The 16,941-nt window shown below is 43.0% G+C and overlaps 1 protein-coding gene across 1 annotated transcript; it reads right to left on the reverse strand.

The window, feature by feature from the left end:
• Positions 1 to 45: 45 nt before the first annotated feature.
• Positions 46 to 12,466, reverse strand: ZNFX1 (zinc finger NFX1-type containing 1). The gene is made up of 13 exons (XM_031590334.2): positions 12,198 to 12,466; positions 9,545 to 11,920; positions 8,822 to 8,953; positions 8,369 to 8,517; positions 8,019 to 8,162; positions 7,408 to 7,525; positions 6,916 to 7,175; positions 6,638 to 6,777; positions 6,187 to 6,341; positions 5,392 to 5,537; positions 4,909 to 5,019; positions 4,120 to 4,215; positions 46 to 2,573 (listed from the first exon to the last, which is right to left on the reverse strand). Exons 1-13 carry the CDS (start codon positions 12,250 to 12,252, stop codon positions 141 to 143), a joined length of 6,315 nt encoding a protein of 2,104 aa, XP_031446194.2. The 5' UTR covers positions 12,253 to 12,466; the 3' UTR covers positions 46 to 140.
• Positions 12,467 to 16,941: the final 4,475 nt, after the last annotated feature.

The raw sequence follows: 16,941 nt of genomic DNA on the forward strand, positions 1-16,941 counted from the left end.
AGAAAAACCCTCCCGGTCACCCTTTCCCTGCAAGGAAGGACGAGGTTTGGCACGGAGCGCGGAGGCGTGCGTTTTATTGATTACACAGGGCAGCAGTGAGGAACGGGCGGGGGAGGCAAGAAACGTTGCCAGAGAGCCAGCTAGAGCAGGCGGTGGAGATCCTGGAAGTTGAGTAGGTTGTTGGCTGTCTCGGACCAGGCTGCGTGGGTCGCTCCGTCCATCTCAGAAGCAAGGCTGTTCGTGCTGTCCAGAGCGTGGTTTGCGCCCCCGATGACCTCGTGGCATTCAGGGCACGTACTCCTCTCCATGGCTCCCCCACAGTCCCCAATCACGTAGACGTGTCCATTTTTGCATTTGAACCAGTGGCCACGCGGGTAGCCGATAGCGCTGACAATCTGCACTCGCTCAGCGTCAGTGATCCCCAGCCCCGACAGGGGCAAGGCGGCGTCGATGCGCTTCAGCTCATCTTTTACTGCAGCCTCTTCCTTCTCTGTGAACTTTTTTGTCCCTTCCAAGATCTTACGTATCCTGGCAATCCTTGTTGCGAGGGTCGTAGTGATCATTCCGCTTGTGCCTTTACACCTTGACAAGAGGTGCTGTAGATGGGTCAATCTCTGGATCTCAGCCTGCAGATCCATGAGCTCCTGCCGTGTAAAACTGAGGCGTGGCTTGTCCAGCCACTCCTGGACTTCATCTAAACGCTTTTTCATCCCTTTTTGCTCCTTTGCATCAATTTTACTCAGAGAACTGGTTAGGTCAGCTATACGTTCATAGAAGTTAAGCTGATTCTCAATTACTCCAATGCTCTTTATGGAAAGATCAGAGGCTTTTAGTTTATCTTCCAACATGAGGTACTTACTGAGTAGGTTCCTCTTCAGAACGCTCTTACTTGCGAGTGCAGCCTGCAGTCTTTGTCTGCTTGACTCAATTTCCTGTGCTGGGCCTTGGATTTTCTCTTTCACCTTCTCTATCTCAACCAGATGCTTTTTCACAATGGTGCCATATCTCAAACTCTTTCTGACTGGTGTCTGACAGGTAGGGCACACCTTCAGCTTGATGACATTGTCATCTTCATCCATATAACGATCAAGGCCCTGAGACTCAAAGATGTGGCCACAATCTTCAAGCTGGACAAATCGTGCATCCTCGTCATCCTCAAAGCCAAAAAAGATCTGGGTAACCTCCTCATGGTCACAAACAAGGCACTTCTTTGGGCAAGGTTCTCCACAGAATCCAATACAAGGATGACCACAGCGCAGCAGCTTAGTACATGGTACATTGCATCGAGGCCTATTGCATGGTTCATGGCAAAGATTGGTACACTGGTAGTGCTGGCACCGCCACTCACATGGTTCTGCGCATGGAGAACAGCGCTCTCCGCATTTCTTTTTACATCTGCTGTGCACACAGTGGTTCTGACAGTTAAGCTGACAGGGAGGGCATTCTGTAGTACAAGGCTGCTTACACTTGTGGGAGCAGATCAAGAAGCGCTTGCATGGGCTCTTACATGGCTCATGAAATCTTCCTTCAAAGCAGGTGTGACAGGAACCTGAGCATTCATGACCACACTCCAGTTTGACAGAACACTTAGCCATACATTCAATAGTTTTCTGATGTTTCATCTCGTCAGCAATCCAACACTGAACTTTCTGGCTGTGGCCACATTGCAGAAAGACTGTAACCAGTTCAGGACACCGAGTAGTACATTCCTGCCCACAGTATTTGTTGCACATATGCCCACAATTTAACTTTTTCTGGCAAGGTTCTTGGCAAATAAACTTACTCTCTGGACAAGAGCATGGCATCATCTGCAGGTGGCCACATTTAGAGACAATTTTCTCTACTATTACCATACATGGTCCACATGGCTCATAACATAACTGTGTACAGCGGTGCCCCTCTGTACAAAGCACCTTTTGACAAGGCTTCAGACATTGATATTTTTTGTGCTGTGCATCATATGGGTGGCATGCTCTTGTGCAAACATGTCCACAATCCAACCTAAATTCACAGGGATGACTACAGCCTCCTTCTGGGACTTTGCTGAAGTCTGCTGCTGTAGATACCAGAGTCATGGTCTCAGGGTGATTTTGACAGCAAAGAGTCAGTGAGCGGCCAATGTTACCTTTCTCTCTCAGTGTGTGAATGATCTTGCTCCAGAGAGGAACCTTGCCCATCATTCTCATATTTCCAATACAGTACAGACCTTTCTTAGCTCTGGATAGTGCTACACATATCCGATTAGAGATCTGCAAGAACCCAATTCTCTCTTCTTTGTTACTCCGCACAAGTGACAGCAGAATAATGTCATTCTCCTCTCCCTGGTACTTATCCACTACATAAACCTTCACACCTGCAAAAGTCTTGGCTGGCATGAGCTTGCGTAAACAGAAAAGCTGCCCAGTGTAAGTAGTGAGAATGGTGATCTGAGAAGGTTGATAATCCTGACACAAGAAGTATTTGCAAAGTTCCACCACAAACTGTGCCTCATGTATGTTCTGATGGCTTCTCCCTTCCTGGATGTTTTGCTCAGGAAAGTCATGCTCCACAAAGAAAAGGTTAGATAAGACTCCCTGAAACAAGAGAAAGAGAATCTTAGAAACAGAATTCTACTTGTCACTACAGCTTGTTTCCACGTTTCTGACTACCCATTAAAATGACTGTTCTTCTAAAGGAGCATGCAATATGTGGTTAGTGCATACTGGGGCAATTTCTTTTGATGTCCATAACATCTTCATCAGAAGTGACTAAGCTTGTTAATGGTATTTCAGCTTATCAGGGACATTTCATTATCTTAACATGACATCAGGCCCCATGGATGATTTTATTCCTTACCTTTTTCTGAGTTATTTTTACAATACATTTTCTGGTTATGCAAAATCAAAAAATTGGTTCTACTAACATTTTCCAAATCACCACAGTTCTATTTTACTTTCATTCTATTTTACATTCAAGCTGTGAAACAGTGCGCAGACTTCAGCACTTGCCTAAAACTGATTCTCCACAAAGAAGGCTTCAAACATTAGGGACTCCAGTACTCAGTCACCAGGTCCAGGGGGATAGAGCTGTCTGCCCACCAATTCAAAATCTTTATTTTTTTATCTATTAACTGAAATTCTTCCAGCTGCAAGGACTTTCTGAGCTGTGTACCAAACCCCAGAGACTGTTTATATCAGGAAAGAACAATTTTATGGACCACATGTAGATCTCTGGTTTTCAAGGAGTCCGTAGTTGCATGCAGCACCCATTGCTGTACAATTTAATTCAGTGCTCACCTATGTTGGTATTGTACTAGGTGAGTGGATTGAGTTTTGATGGCTTTCAGTATCTCAAGCTTGTTTAAAATTCTCCAGACTAGCTAATCCCATGGAAGAAATGGGGTAAAATTTTGTGGTCTCATCAGTAGGTTATTTTTAACGAAAGCATCTTCTACAGAATGCTTGATACGGATTTCAAGATACCAAGAGAAGACATGCCACTTTTCTAGATAGCTTATTCTTGCCTTTACATCATCGTCACTATTAATTTCACTTTATCAGCTTTAGCATTCTACTGGTTTTGGTGTATTTTTCTCATCCAGTTAGACAGCTTTTAGCTAACTAATACTATCTTTTCATCAAAAGAGATTTAAGCAGGCTGAGCTACTGTAATCCTCTGTAACCACACCCAATTCTTTCTCTGACAGTACTCAGTCACTTGTTTCAGGGATCCAAGGCCGTATACTGGAAAAGTGCCCAAACAAAGAACTCCCCAGAACAGGATTCCAATAATGAAGTCACCTGTCTTACTCTGGAACTTCACAAATTATGCCTCAAGTCTCGCTTTATATTTATTCTTAATTTTCAATTTCCTAATTTCTTTTTGAATCCTTTTTCCATTTTTTCACTGTTCTTTTAATAAATCACAGTTGGATCCATTTCCAATGTCTACGATCAGCAATACCAGAAGAACTACAAATTGCTTGCCTAATTCTATATCCCGCATTTCCCTGGATCAGGTATTAATTTCAGCAGCTAAATCTGACGTGAGAAGTTTAAATCCTTTAACACTACATTTTACAGAAACTTATTTTAACCAGTAACAGGGCAAGAGAAAGTGCTTGGATTACTAAAAACTCACTTTTATGTTCTCATACATCAAGACTGAAGGATGGTTTTCCAGCTTCTGGTAAATATGAGGACTGAGAAGCTGGGCAATTTCAGGACGCATGCGGTGCTGAAACACAAAGCAGATCTATTGGTTTTGAGGAAGGAGCACCCTGTTTCATTGCTAAGAATCTGTTTTTCTATTGTACATATCATTGTTGAATACAAGACAAGGGTGACTTTTCAGTAAGACTCAAGAAGGCAGCATCCCACCCTGCTGCCACCACCACTGCCAGCAATCACAGGTGAGTGGTACAGTAATATGTAGTAATGTTGTTGTAATAAGAATTCTGGTTTCAGCACAAATCTAAGAACAACAGCATTCTAGAGAATAAGAGCTTACACCTCATTCTAGCTAACTCTTTCAGGCTATTTTAATGCAGGACTGCTGGAGGTAGAATTAACTTCTCCAGACACTAAGAAATAATAGTTGTAGCAATTTAACAGGAAACAGACCAAAAAGATTTGCTGTCAGTCTCCACAGTCCTAGAACAGTTTTATATGCCACAATAGGTCATGTTTGTTGCTCTAAGAATTGTGAGAACCACAGTGCTGTGAGTAACATAACTGAATAAATCAGACATATAGACATAGTGTACGATTTCAGTTTGGCAGCTCTTACCATTCTTTTCAGGAATGAAGTAGCACATTCTTTTATTTTAGACTACTCTGTGAGTAGAAATATAAAAGCTTAAATGTACTATAAATTTTAAACAACCTAAGTACAATTGCAATAAAGGAGTGTTTTATATCTGTTCCTTACTTGGTATTTTAGGCATACAAAGGGGAAATCAACTTTCACCAGTCGTTCAAAGAGAGACACTTCCAGATTGAAGTTCTTTGCCAGGTCATAAACATTAGCACTAGGCTGCAGCTGAAAAAGAAGGGATAGGAGTATTTTTACAGCACTAATCCTATGTATTAGTAAGATTTTTTTTTCCTATTAATCTCTTTCTTTTACTGGTTTCCAGTCAAAAGACCAAAAACATGATTCTTGCAGAAGTGCTAAATAGCAAAGTTGGGTGCTGTGACAACTAAAGTGGATTCAAGCACATGTCAAATTGTGTCAGTTAAACAAAAGGATAAATCCCACAGAAAGTCTACTGTATAACCAAAGGATACAGCACCTGTGATATCCACGGAGACTGGTGAGCAGTATATTTTGGCAACCCTTCGCATTTGGTGTTTGGTAAAAAGGTTCTAGTTGATTTGCACAAAAGTCAGAGGCATCTGTCACGAATATTACCTGCTGGTGATCTCCAATGAGGATGAGATGCTGGCAGGCTTTACTAAGAGTAGTAATAATGTGAGCCTCAAGCACCTCTGCTGCCTCTTCCACAATTACAATTCGTGGCTCTACTTTCTGCAAGATCTGACGGTATTTGGCAGCACCTGGACAAAGACAAAAGATAAGCCTTAGTAAATGCAATTACACAGAGGCAGTATGATAAAGTTTTCAGAGAAGGGTTAAACTATGTTCCAGAAAAGTCTGGGGTTCTTTCCAAAATTCCAAAAAGCTTAGTCTTAGAATATGGATTTTAAAACAGCACCAATGCCAAAGATGGCTTCTACACAGAAAGTTGTTAGGGAAGGATTAGAGTCCTATGCTCATCTTAGCCCATTCTTGACTCTTTTCAAACACAGGGTACCTAATGGATACATTGATCAACACACAAGTAAACCCCAAACTACCTCTCCAAAGGCTCATACTACTAGATTTATGCTACCTCTGCTCACCAAAAGGTGATGTGGAGAAAGCAGTGCAGAAATGAATAGCATTTAACTCAGGCACAAGAAACTGAGCATTAATATTAGAAGAATATTGCTAAAAAGTAAATAAAAAACTGCTTGTGCGAACTGAAAACTTGTTTCTGCAATAGCCATGTTTGCAGAGGGAGTCAGAAATGAAGAAGGCTGCAGATTAACTTGGAGCCTGACCCAGTCTGTCATGCAGCACAGGATAGCAATCCTTTAACAACAAGGTCCTTTAACTATTGCTGGAAGCAGTGCAGCACTAGCTTGGCCCCTAAATGCTTCACACCTGTAGTTGTCATCCCCACAACATTGGCCTCCTTCAGAATGCAGAGATCTTCTTGCAGCCTCAGTTCTGCTAGCCTTTCAGCTGCTGCCTGGTACTGCTGTTCATGCTGAAGAATCTTCCGTCGAATAAGCCCCTGATAGGTCTGCAACCAGAGCCTGAGAAGAAAGAGACATTAGTACCCACAGAAAGGAGAACAGAACTGTGATCCAAAAGTTCAAGGTGGATTCAGTTCAAGTTCTTTGCCCTTTGTGAAAGACATGACTAGCATCTGTACTCAGTCCCCAGCAGACACAGTGGAGGCAATGCAGGCAGGGTAAAACCAAATATCTTACAGGAAGAAGTTTGTTCAGATAACAAGCCGAACGTGTATGGATAAAGAACCTTGGCCTGCAAGAAAACGTTTGAACTCTGACACCCTTGCTTGACAAACCCTATAAAATATTTTTGTCACCTGTAAAGCCTCCAGCGGGAGTTCATGTCAAGTTGCCACAGATCATGAATTGCATAGGCCTCTGCCTCAGACATTGCATTCAATTTATGGAGCTCAGCTTTCATCTTATGTTTCATTTTCTTCCTCTGAGAAGAAGATATCTGGGGGGGAAAAAAACCCATGCCACTCAATAATAAGCAATTACAGCACAAATACTATTTTGTATTTCTATATTAGCTCATCCAAATTATTCCTTACACAGACAAGCAGAGCCACAGTATGCTAATGTATACAGTTACCTCCCACTGTCCAGACTTCTGTTGTGGTTCTTCCTCATTCCATTCTGCTGCTTCTTCCTCATTCTCCAGCTTCATAGCCAACAATGTACTGGCTAGTTCATGAACTGCCCTGTGCTCTTCCTCTTTCTTCCGAGGCTTTGCTGAGTCCTCATCCTCAATCACTCTATCAGCTTGAATCAGGTCAGCCTCCTCTAGGATATCCAATAGCTCTTCTTCTGTTTCAGCTTCCTGTTCCTCCTCTCCCTCCTCCTGCTGACCACCTGTGAGATTCACCAGTTAGAAGCAGGGAGTCACAGCCACTCCAGCAAAATCACAATACAGTAGTCAGATCACCACGTGAAAATTACGGTTAATCTTTCCATTGCCTTACAGTGTCATGCATCTTCCAGCTTCTGTAAACTAGCAGTGTCTGTTTTCTGGCATGCATGCACTGCTTGGCAAATGCCTGTGGAAAATAAAAGATTTTTTTGCTTGCTTTGTTTTTCTATTTACCTAGATACTCAGCCTCTATATTCCTTGCAGCACGCTGGGTGAAGGCAGTAAAACCAAGGCCCAGCCACTCCAGAATCATTGAGTGTTGTGAAGCACTGTAGTAAAACTCATCATCATCCTAATATAAAGAAAGTAAATCAGTCAGGCATGTTCCAGTTCAGGCTTAGGATGATGATAAAGCAGCACCTTGCAGCATAGCAACTAGGAACAAGTCTCCCAAGTAACTTCCATGGCCAGAAAGTTTAGGCAGCCTCACATCTTCAAAAACAGCATCCCTCCTTCCCTTCAGTTTAAAGTATTCATTTGGGCGCTTGTATTTTTATACTGACAAGGATCACTTAAAATCTCCACAGTTTAAAGTTACAGATTTTAACTCCATTTCTCTGCCAAGTCTAGTGACTACTGTCACTTTGGCACAGCTCACCATTCACTCTCTTACTCTTGTACAGGCTGAATGAGGCTAAAGGAAGCATATTTGGGGAAACTGTCTCATTTTTAAAAAAGGCAGTAAGCATACACTCATAAAGCGTACTTGATTCATAAAGTCAAGTAAAAAAGCTTGACTCAAAGCTATGATTCAAAGCTTGACTGACTGAAAAGGCAACTCTTACCAGACCACTCATCAGACTGTTCCAGTGCTGGGGGGCAATGAATGCTTCCAAGTGGCGCTCATGCAGCACTCCATATGTTGTACACTCTAAGAGCTTTGCTCCTTTATGGAGCTCCTCCTCAGCATGTTTCATGTCACAGGTTATCTGCTCAGAGAGAAGAGAGGCGCCGTCATATACAGATGAACAAAGTTCAGAAACAGGAGGACAGGAAACTGATAACATGCATTAAGAACAATAAAAAGACTGATGTTGGTGTTAAAGACAAGGTGAAAGAGCAGCTGTAGAGAAAGTCACTTTCTCCCACAGACAGGTAGCCCAATACCATCACTTCCAGTGAACTCTACACGTACATTCACATAAGCTCTGCGGAGATGCATTGGCAAGTTGTGTCGGAACTCACTCTTCTTCCTCAGCTCCTTCAAAGTGAACTGTTTTAGGATCTCACTGTTACTTCTCCCCCCAACACGCACCATCCCACGTCTTTGGAACGTGTATATTCCTGGGAATGAGAGAGAAACATTAGTACTACAGAGGCAAATTCTGGTGTTTTTTTTTTTTTTTTTTTTTTTTTCAGGATAGGGAGTAGGGAGAGCTCACTTTGTCTGCACATCCTACATTGGATTGGTATGACTGAAGGTTATATTTTGTTTTTCTTCCCCTCCCTCCCCCCTCACTGTGCATCAATAGGCTAGAGTCACTAGAAAAAGCCACAGAGCAGGTCACCGTAGCAGAGGGTAGGACAGAGCAAGAGTTATAGTATAATTTCTGCCCTCACTTCCATCATACTTATCAGATACTCTTACCTTCTAAGAACTGATCCAGTGCATGGTTAGTGTAGCAGACTATAAGGATGGGAGAATTCTGATCAGTCCTTTGCCACACATCCTTATTAGTCAAGAGAGCCTGAACAATCTTCAAACCCACATAAGTCTTCCCTGAAAAACAAGCTCAGAATCAGAAAAAGAGTAACGCACCTCTACATGCAAGTTCTCCCTGCCACTGCTTCCCTCAAGTCACTAACACTAGCTTAACACAATACTGTGCTGCACATAAAATACCCATGTACTGGTAGAATACAGGCAGTAGTGCTTGTTAAATTTAGGTGCCATTTATAAACAATCGCAATTACTCTTGAAATGCTTTGTTCATACAGAGGATCAGGGCTAAACTCTCTTCATGTTCTAACATGCTGTGAAAATTAATAGAGCTGCTGCATAGCAACAGGTTCTGTGCTATCAAATAGTTGAAACATTTTCATTCCTATAAGCAAGCAGTGCCAATAGTGCATTTGGAGTCCATAGGAACCAAATCAGCAATGTGTAAGGTCAGACATGGCTATTTCAGAATATTTTAACATTCTTCCCAATAGCTTACAATAACTGTGCTACTAAAGCATCAACTAGGCATAGGACTAATGCACTGGATATAGCATTGCTGACTTTCTCTGGACTTAGTTTCCTTAAATGAACTTCCCTAAACTTCACAGAGAACTCTATAAAATGAGAATTAAAGCAAATGTTTCTCACCAGTTCCAGGAGGTCCTTGGATAACAGCCAGCTCTTTGGTGAGTGCGAGACTCAGTGCCTGCATCTGGGACTCATCTAATCCCAAGGTTTCCATTGAAGGCCACCGATTGGGATTTAGAACTTGGACGTTTTCCCTTCTCAAACCATCAACAAGTATCTCTTCATCTGACAGGGTATCTGCCATCAAGGGTGCAAAGTTGTATTTAGTTTCCATTGTCAGGTATGCTGGCTTCTTCACCTGTACATCACATTCCACTATGTACTTCTGGAATGGAATATCTTCTTCCTGAATTTCCTGTAGCCCTTCTAACACGTGTCGATAAGCCTCAAAGTAGGCAGTTGTCTCTACCATGAGGAAGGAGTCTGAAGGCTGAACCTCTGCTAGCAGTGCTCTGCTCTGTGCATTAAAACTGAGCTGCACAATCCCGTTAGCAAGTTCTGCATTATCTCGTTCAGAAACAGTGGCAAAAAGGCACGTTTCAAAGTGATCTCTGGACATGCAGACAAGGGATCCATATAGTAACCGTTTGGAATTCTGCCATCGCACAAACTTCAGTGGTTTTATATCAAACTGGACCTTGTAAACAACACCAGATGGGGAGCAGACAGGGGTAATAATCCGTGTATCAAAGTAGACCCTGATGTCATCAAATTTTTTCTTTCTCAAACTTCTATCCTCAAAGCTCTGCAGAAGATCCAAGATACCTTCCCTTAAGGGTTTTATAAAGTCTTCTCTCAAAAGCCGGAAATGGGTGTCGAGATAAATGTTGGTGCTCTCATATCTTCCAGAAACAATATTGGGACGTAGAAAAGGTTTCACATCGTGGTGTAACTCGTCATAGGTTGGATAAATGGTCATTGTGCGATAGGTTTCTTCTTGGTCTTCAGCCTGAGGCTGCATAAGAGTGTAGTTATCAGCTCTCAGTGTGCCTTCACGTCTCTTCTCCTGGAGGTGCTGCACAAGCATCTGGACTTTATTTAAGTTCTTCTCCGTTTCTTCTGTGATCTGCACACCAGAAGCTCTCAGGGCATTTATAGATGCTGGCAATATTGTCAAGAGCATGGAGATTTTCTGCACAGAGCTAGACGGGAAAATACTGATCAGATCTTGAAGAAGCAAGATGATGTTGCCAATATGTTCAGGATATTGATGCCGTACAGCAGGGACTGCCTCTGTGACCATATCAGACACATACTGTGGCAGACAGATCTTGAGAAAATTGGACTCCTTTACCATTCCAAGAAGCTGCTGGACACTTTGTCTATCCATTCGGGAACTGCATGCTTTTCGAAGCACCTGACAAATGAGCTGAAGGAAGCTGGGTTTCATAGCTGTTTGGGAAAGAAGTTCCTTCAAACCTGAACTCGAAGCAAGTGTGATGACAACTTCAGAAGAGTCTTTCTGGAGGAGACTTTCTAGGAATTTGTAGCCAACCTTTTTAACTTGCTGAGGCTGCTCACTAAGCTGGCTGCCACCTGGGGTAGAGTTCTGGTTGAAATGAGGATTCCCTGCAGGCCGCATCCTCCTTCCCTTACTTTCAATTTCCTGTCTGTTCCTTGGCCCTCTAGCATCTTCCTGAACTTGTCCACCTTGATACCTTTTTCCCCTACCCTCATTTTCTTGCTCATTCCAGGGCCTTCTGACCCTCTCATGTCCCTGCCCACCTTGGTATTTTCTTCCCCCAGATTCATCATTTTGTTCATTCCACAGATCTCTGGATCTCCCTTGTGCTTGTCCACCTTCATACTGCTTTCCTTTACGCTCATTTTCTTGCACGTTCTGGGATGCTCTGGCTCTCTCATGTGCTTGTCCCCCTTGATAGCTCCTTCTCCTACTCTCGTTTTCTTGCACATTCTGGGATCCTTTGGCTCTCTCATGTGCTTGTCCCCCTTGATAGCTCCTTCTCCTACTCTCGTTTTCTTGCACATTCTGGGATCCTTTGGCTCTCTCATGTGCTTGTCCCCCTTGATAGCTCCTTCTCCTACTCTCGTTTTCTTGCACATTCTGGGATCCTTTGGCTCTCTCATGTGCTTGTCCCCCTTGATAGCTCCTTCTCCTACTCTCGTTTTCTTGTACATTCTGGGATGCTCTGGCTCTCTCATGTGCTTGTCCCCCTTGATGCCTTCTTCCCTTTCCATCATTCTCCTGCTCATTCCGATGTCCTGTTGCTCCACTGGTGACTGATCCACCCTGATTTCTTCTTCCTTGATTGAAGAACCTTCCAGTGCCAACAAAACTCTCCTCTCTTTTCCCAAGTAGAAGAGTATAATTACTGGCTTGAGGATCTTCCCCTGCCTGACGTACTGCTTTTTTAGTCTGGCCTGACACATTATTTACTCCGCTTCTGCTTCTCTGTATCAACCCAATATCCGGATCTAAGTGTAAAAAAAAAAAAAAAAAAAAAAAAAAAAAGACACAAAGAACCCCAACCACTTGTTAATGATGATAAACTGTATTAACCTGCCTCTCAACATCATGAGCATTTTGGCAGAGACATCGCTGTTGAGCCTCACGGGCTCCGAAGGGCGCTGGGGGTGAATAGGGAAATGTAGGAGCACAGACTCGACAGGGAGCCGTACCGCAGGGAAGGAGGGGTCCCCCCCGTGCCAACCCGTTCCCCAGCAGCCCGCTGCTCCGCGGCCGGCCCCTCACCTCTCCCCGCAGCTCGGGGCTGCCGGAACAGGGGCTTATGCCCAGCGCCGTCCATCTCAGCGGAGCTCCGCGGGGCGAGAACGCCGCTCCACCGTCCGCTGCTCCGCTGTGCACAGCCCACACCCAGCCCAGCCCCACCCACGGTTTCCCCACGGAAAGTTTCACTTTCCAGTTCCCCATAAGCTCCGCCCGCACGCCCGAGCCGTCCCAGAGGCGGTGTCTCACGGCGGCCGCTCCGCCGCAGCGCCGGGCAGATACCCGCCCCACTATCGCTTCCCAGCTCCCCTCGGTGCCGGAGCCCTTTTCCCAAAAGGCAGCATCCGTACCCTCTCCCTCCTGCAGCAGCAGCTGCTATATGACAGACTGACATAAGGCTGTTGTCGCCTACCCGGAGGAGCTGACGCATTTCCGCAACTACTGGCATGCTAACACTCCTGTTGTAAAGTGTTTCTGAAAGGATACTTTGTATTTTCGTTTTTGTTACTTTAATAAATGCTGAATGGCAAAATTAGCCTTTAAAATAATTTCATATTTCCTATGACTCCCTGGGAAGCTCACCAATAATTTCCTTTGTGCAATAATGTTTCATCAGTGTATTCTCTCAGCTCCATCAGACATTTAATCCAACCAAGTGAAGTCGAATTGTTGGGCATAAAACCACTATTGAGTGCTTGCTGTATCATCCGTTAGCATCATTATTTCTTTGACAGCACAAAGGACTGCAGATTGCCAATAATAATTAGAGCTCTGTATGGTCTTAAGCAGAGCATCTCATTGCACTGGAAAGAAAACTGTAGGTGGTAAAAAAGAGTAATAAAAAATGGACCTAAACCTGGCTCAACTAACTGTGCTTTACAGAATTAGAAATATCTCTACATACGATGTTTATGTGATATTTGCATTGGGCAGAACATACAGGCTGAGGCTGTGCTGTCAGCTGGTCCTCTATTCAAGAAGTCACGTAGGAGGCCTGCATGAAAATTTAAGAAGTACATACTGTATTGTTCAGATGCAAATACATAACACCTTTAAAAACGGAGAAAGCATGCTTTCTGACAGGTTCTGTTCATAATACATTAATAAACAGATTTTTTTTACAAAGCCAAGGGAAAAAGAAGACAAAAATGTTAAAATAATTCATGCCCTTGGAGTGATTTTGAAAGAAGTAAACCTGCTCACAGCTTTCCTGACTGCTCTGAGTAGACTTGCAGTTCTCTAAAATGAATTATGAACTTTTTTTTTTTTTTTTTTTGGGAGAAAACAAACAAGCAAACAAAACCAACATTCCTCCCACCCCCATTTGCTAGCTCACTAAATAAGGCTACCTGAATACAAATCCTATGGTCACAAAATCCTTAGCTGTCTGAACATCTACCTCCAATATGCATGACTACAAATGGCTACTGAGATTGATAAGCCATTCATGTACATAATTATTTGTATACTTCACTCCAGGTTTCTGTACTTCAAATTGGGTTAAAGTAAAACACATTTGTAGGCTATACGTCAACAATAAAAAACCTAGTTCAGCAACTGGGCCTTGGAAGCTGAAGGACATAGCCGTGCAGAATTATTTGGTAGGAGACAAGCCTAAAATACATATATGGCTCACTGGCAATATTAAATTGATCTTGGGAATTCTTATCCAGTGCACTTTTTAATACCTAGACCTAGAAGTATACATTATATAACAATGAAAAGCACATATTTGGGGTAACCTCTAACTGAAAACAGAGTCTTTGACTCTTTCTTTGACTTCAAGGAGTTCTGGAACAAGTTTTAAATCCCATTCCATATTCTAGCTTGCCCATGTTTCTGCTTTTAGCACCACTCCTTGAGTTGTTTCTCATATAAATTTGAATGCCCATGCAACACTGCTGTGTACTTGCACAGTTGTCAATCGAGTGGCATACAGCCCCAATGATTGAGACCTTCTTATGTTTATGAACTTATTTGTGAGTCGAGCATCTGACAACGTATGGATTTTCCTTGTTGCTCTGGTTTCACATTGAATTAGCCAAAAGCTCTGAAATGCTGGAAGTAGGTAGGGGCTCTTGGCCTTGCAGTGTACAGGTTCTGAACCACATCCAATGTCTTCCATATATATGGATAATACTCCTTTAAATCTGCTCCTCACTACAGTATTTGAGAGTGTTTCCTTAGCTTAGTGGTGAGTGTTACGCCTGCTTTGTTGGAATGTCACTTTCAGTGTAATTACATAGCAAGAGGACTTTGCTAAAATCCCCATAAATCACTTCTGCACAACATACTCTACTGAGCTGGTGGTTTGCAACCCTCTCAGTTGCACTGATACAACTCTTGATATGAGTGTACAGAAAATCCAATCACTGGGTAGAAAAGTACTAAAGAAATAGCCAGGGTAGAACTAGTACTAAAGGAAAGGAGTTGCTTTTCTACCCATGATCTTTTCATTGATTCAGATATACCAGAGTTCCACAGTTTTATCAGCACAACAGAGAGAGACAGCAAACTGCATTGCATGGAACAAGCAGGTCAAAGAAGGACTGCTGAAACCAAATGACTGTTGAAGTCCCCATGTCACATAACTGTACTCACAGACTGTATTTTAACAGATGCTGCAATCTTAGTGATCCTTACTCTAAAAATGTTCACTCGACTACAACTTACAGCTGTCTGGAAGCCAAGCTGGAAAAAGAAAAAATTATATGACAAAACTGCAGTACAGATTAATGATTTTTTTTTTTTTTTCCCAGCCTTCCTTATGGCAATGTAACATTTTCCAGCTTTGAAGTCATGGAACAGAACATCCAACCAATTCTGTCTTTTCTAGTTAAAGATTTACTATTAAAGAGGTAGCAATGGCTACTTCTGTCCACCAAATCAGCTGTCTTTAAATTGCTAAGAAGCCTGCCCTTCCAACGTTTGCAGCAAGATGGCATCTGTGCCATTAAAAAGCAACACACTGAACTGCAATAGAGTAACAATGTTTTCACATTACTTGCTGTCCTAACAACATTCACAACTACCATAAAAATGGTACTTTTCATGAAAGGAAGTTCCCATTCTATCAAGTTGAAGTTAAACTGCAGGACCAAATACCTTGCACGTGGAGATAAATCTTGGGTACATCTGTCAGAGTGGAAACACAGGGCAGGACTGGGGTTCTGGAGCAGAATGTGTGACATCCTCAATAAAAGGCTCAAAGGTAAAGCAGAGATGGCAGTGCTGTGAGGAGCCATTAGGGCCATCAGGGCTATTAGGGCTACTGGGGCTGCTGGGGCCATTGGGGCCACCTGCTACCCGCGTGTCACAGCATTGAGCACAACTCATGGCCCACACTGTGGGGTCAGCAGGTATTCCTTGTTTTGGATGTCCAAGACCATGGAATGCTTTGAGAGTGCAAATGAAGATAATAAGGAATGTCCAGCCAAGTTCCTTAAGAACGCTGTGGCTATATAAGGTAATTTATATAAAAAATCTTTTGCTCCCAAATGGCAGTGAAGAAAGGAAGATCTGGATGTGCCACGAAAGTTGTATATACTCATCTTTTCCTCAGACACTTTGAAGTCTGAAGGGGAAGAAAATGGAAAAGAATGGAGAGAAAAATTAGATCCACCCCTATGGAATTTTGCACGGCACAATCACAGCCCTGCAGCCACTCACCTCCCACAGTGCAGGGCCCTCCTCTCCCTCCTCACACAGCCCCTCCTCCTGCCCTCCTACACCACAGCAATGGCATCCCTAAGGCTCTCCAGAGGCCTTTGCACATCTGAGTACCAGCTCCTTCACCATTGACCATGACACTGCTGCTACTGTTCAAAGTTGTGTCATTGCAGCCACTGATACAGAGGAGATGCCAGCCTTCTCTTTGCCATTGCAGTTCTAGTGAGGAGATGCATGAGCAGAGCTGTTTGTCAGGAAGGCCTGCAGCTGACTGCATTGCCTGGCATTTTTGCCAGCTTCCTCCCTTCGTTCCCTTACAACATGACAAGCAGAGCACTAGAGCTGTGATAAAAAGCAAACATGAAAATCAGATGAGTGATTCCTGGAATAGCTCCTCAGTATCCAAGATGTTAACTGTGAATACGTACACGAACTCACCAATAAATGAGTCCCTCATGCTTATTCATTTTTCATTTGCCTTCCATAGTAGCAACGACATCACCATGCTTTGGCGAAGGCATCTTTCAAGACTCAGTGCTTACAAAGTTTTGACTGTGGGATGATACTTCTGTCTGTTCTCAGTGATGTGCATTTATCTTCTTGACAAATAAAGACTCAAAATAGGCCCTATGCCCTCTTTATCACACAAAGAGTAAATAGAGACAAGAGCCTTTTAGGCAGTGAAATGCTCCTCTTTGTTGTTAGTATAAGAACACAGAACTACAACAAGCTGGCAGAAAACCTAAAAACTAGGTTAAGACACATAAGCAACAGAACAAATGCTTTCTTCTGCTGCATCTGAGAAAACTGCTCAGAGCGAGGCTACTTGTCCTGTGGTCATCAGCACAATTCTAACATGAAGGCGAGCACTGTCAATCTAAATGTGCCCTGCACTGATTTTTTTTATGTAACAGCACAGAAAGATGTAAGCTACGTTCAGAGGTTATACACAGACTTCAGATTAACAAAGATGAGGTTGTTTGATATTCTGATGATTCAAGACATCACTTGCTTCCTTTTTTCCCTTTCCTCAGAGAATTCTTTCTTTCTGACACAAGTTAGGATCATGAAGCAGGAGTTCAGGTGTCACCAAGCAGAA

Source organism: Phasianus colchicus, chromosome 17 (assembly GCF_987193195.1).
Source record: "Phasianus colchicus chromosome 17, bPhaCol1.hap1.1, whole genome shotgun sequence".
Lineage (NCBI taxonomy): Eukaryota > Metazoa > Chordata > Aves > Galliformes > Phasianidae > Phasianus > Phasianus colchicus.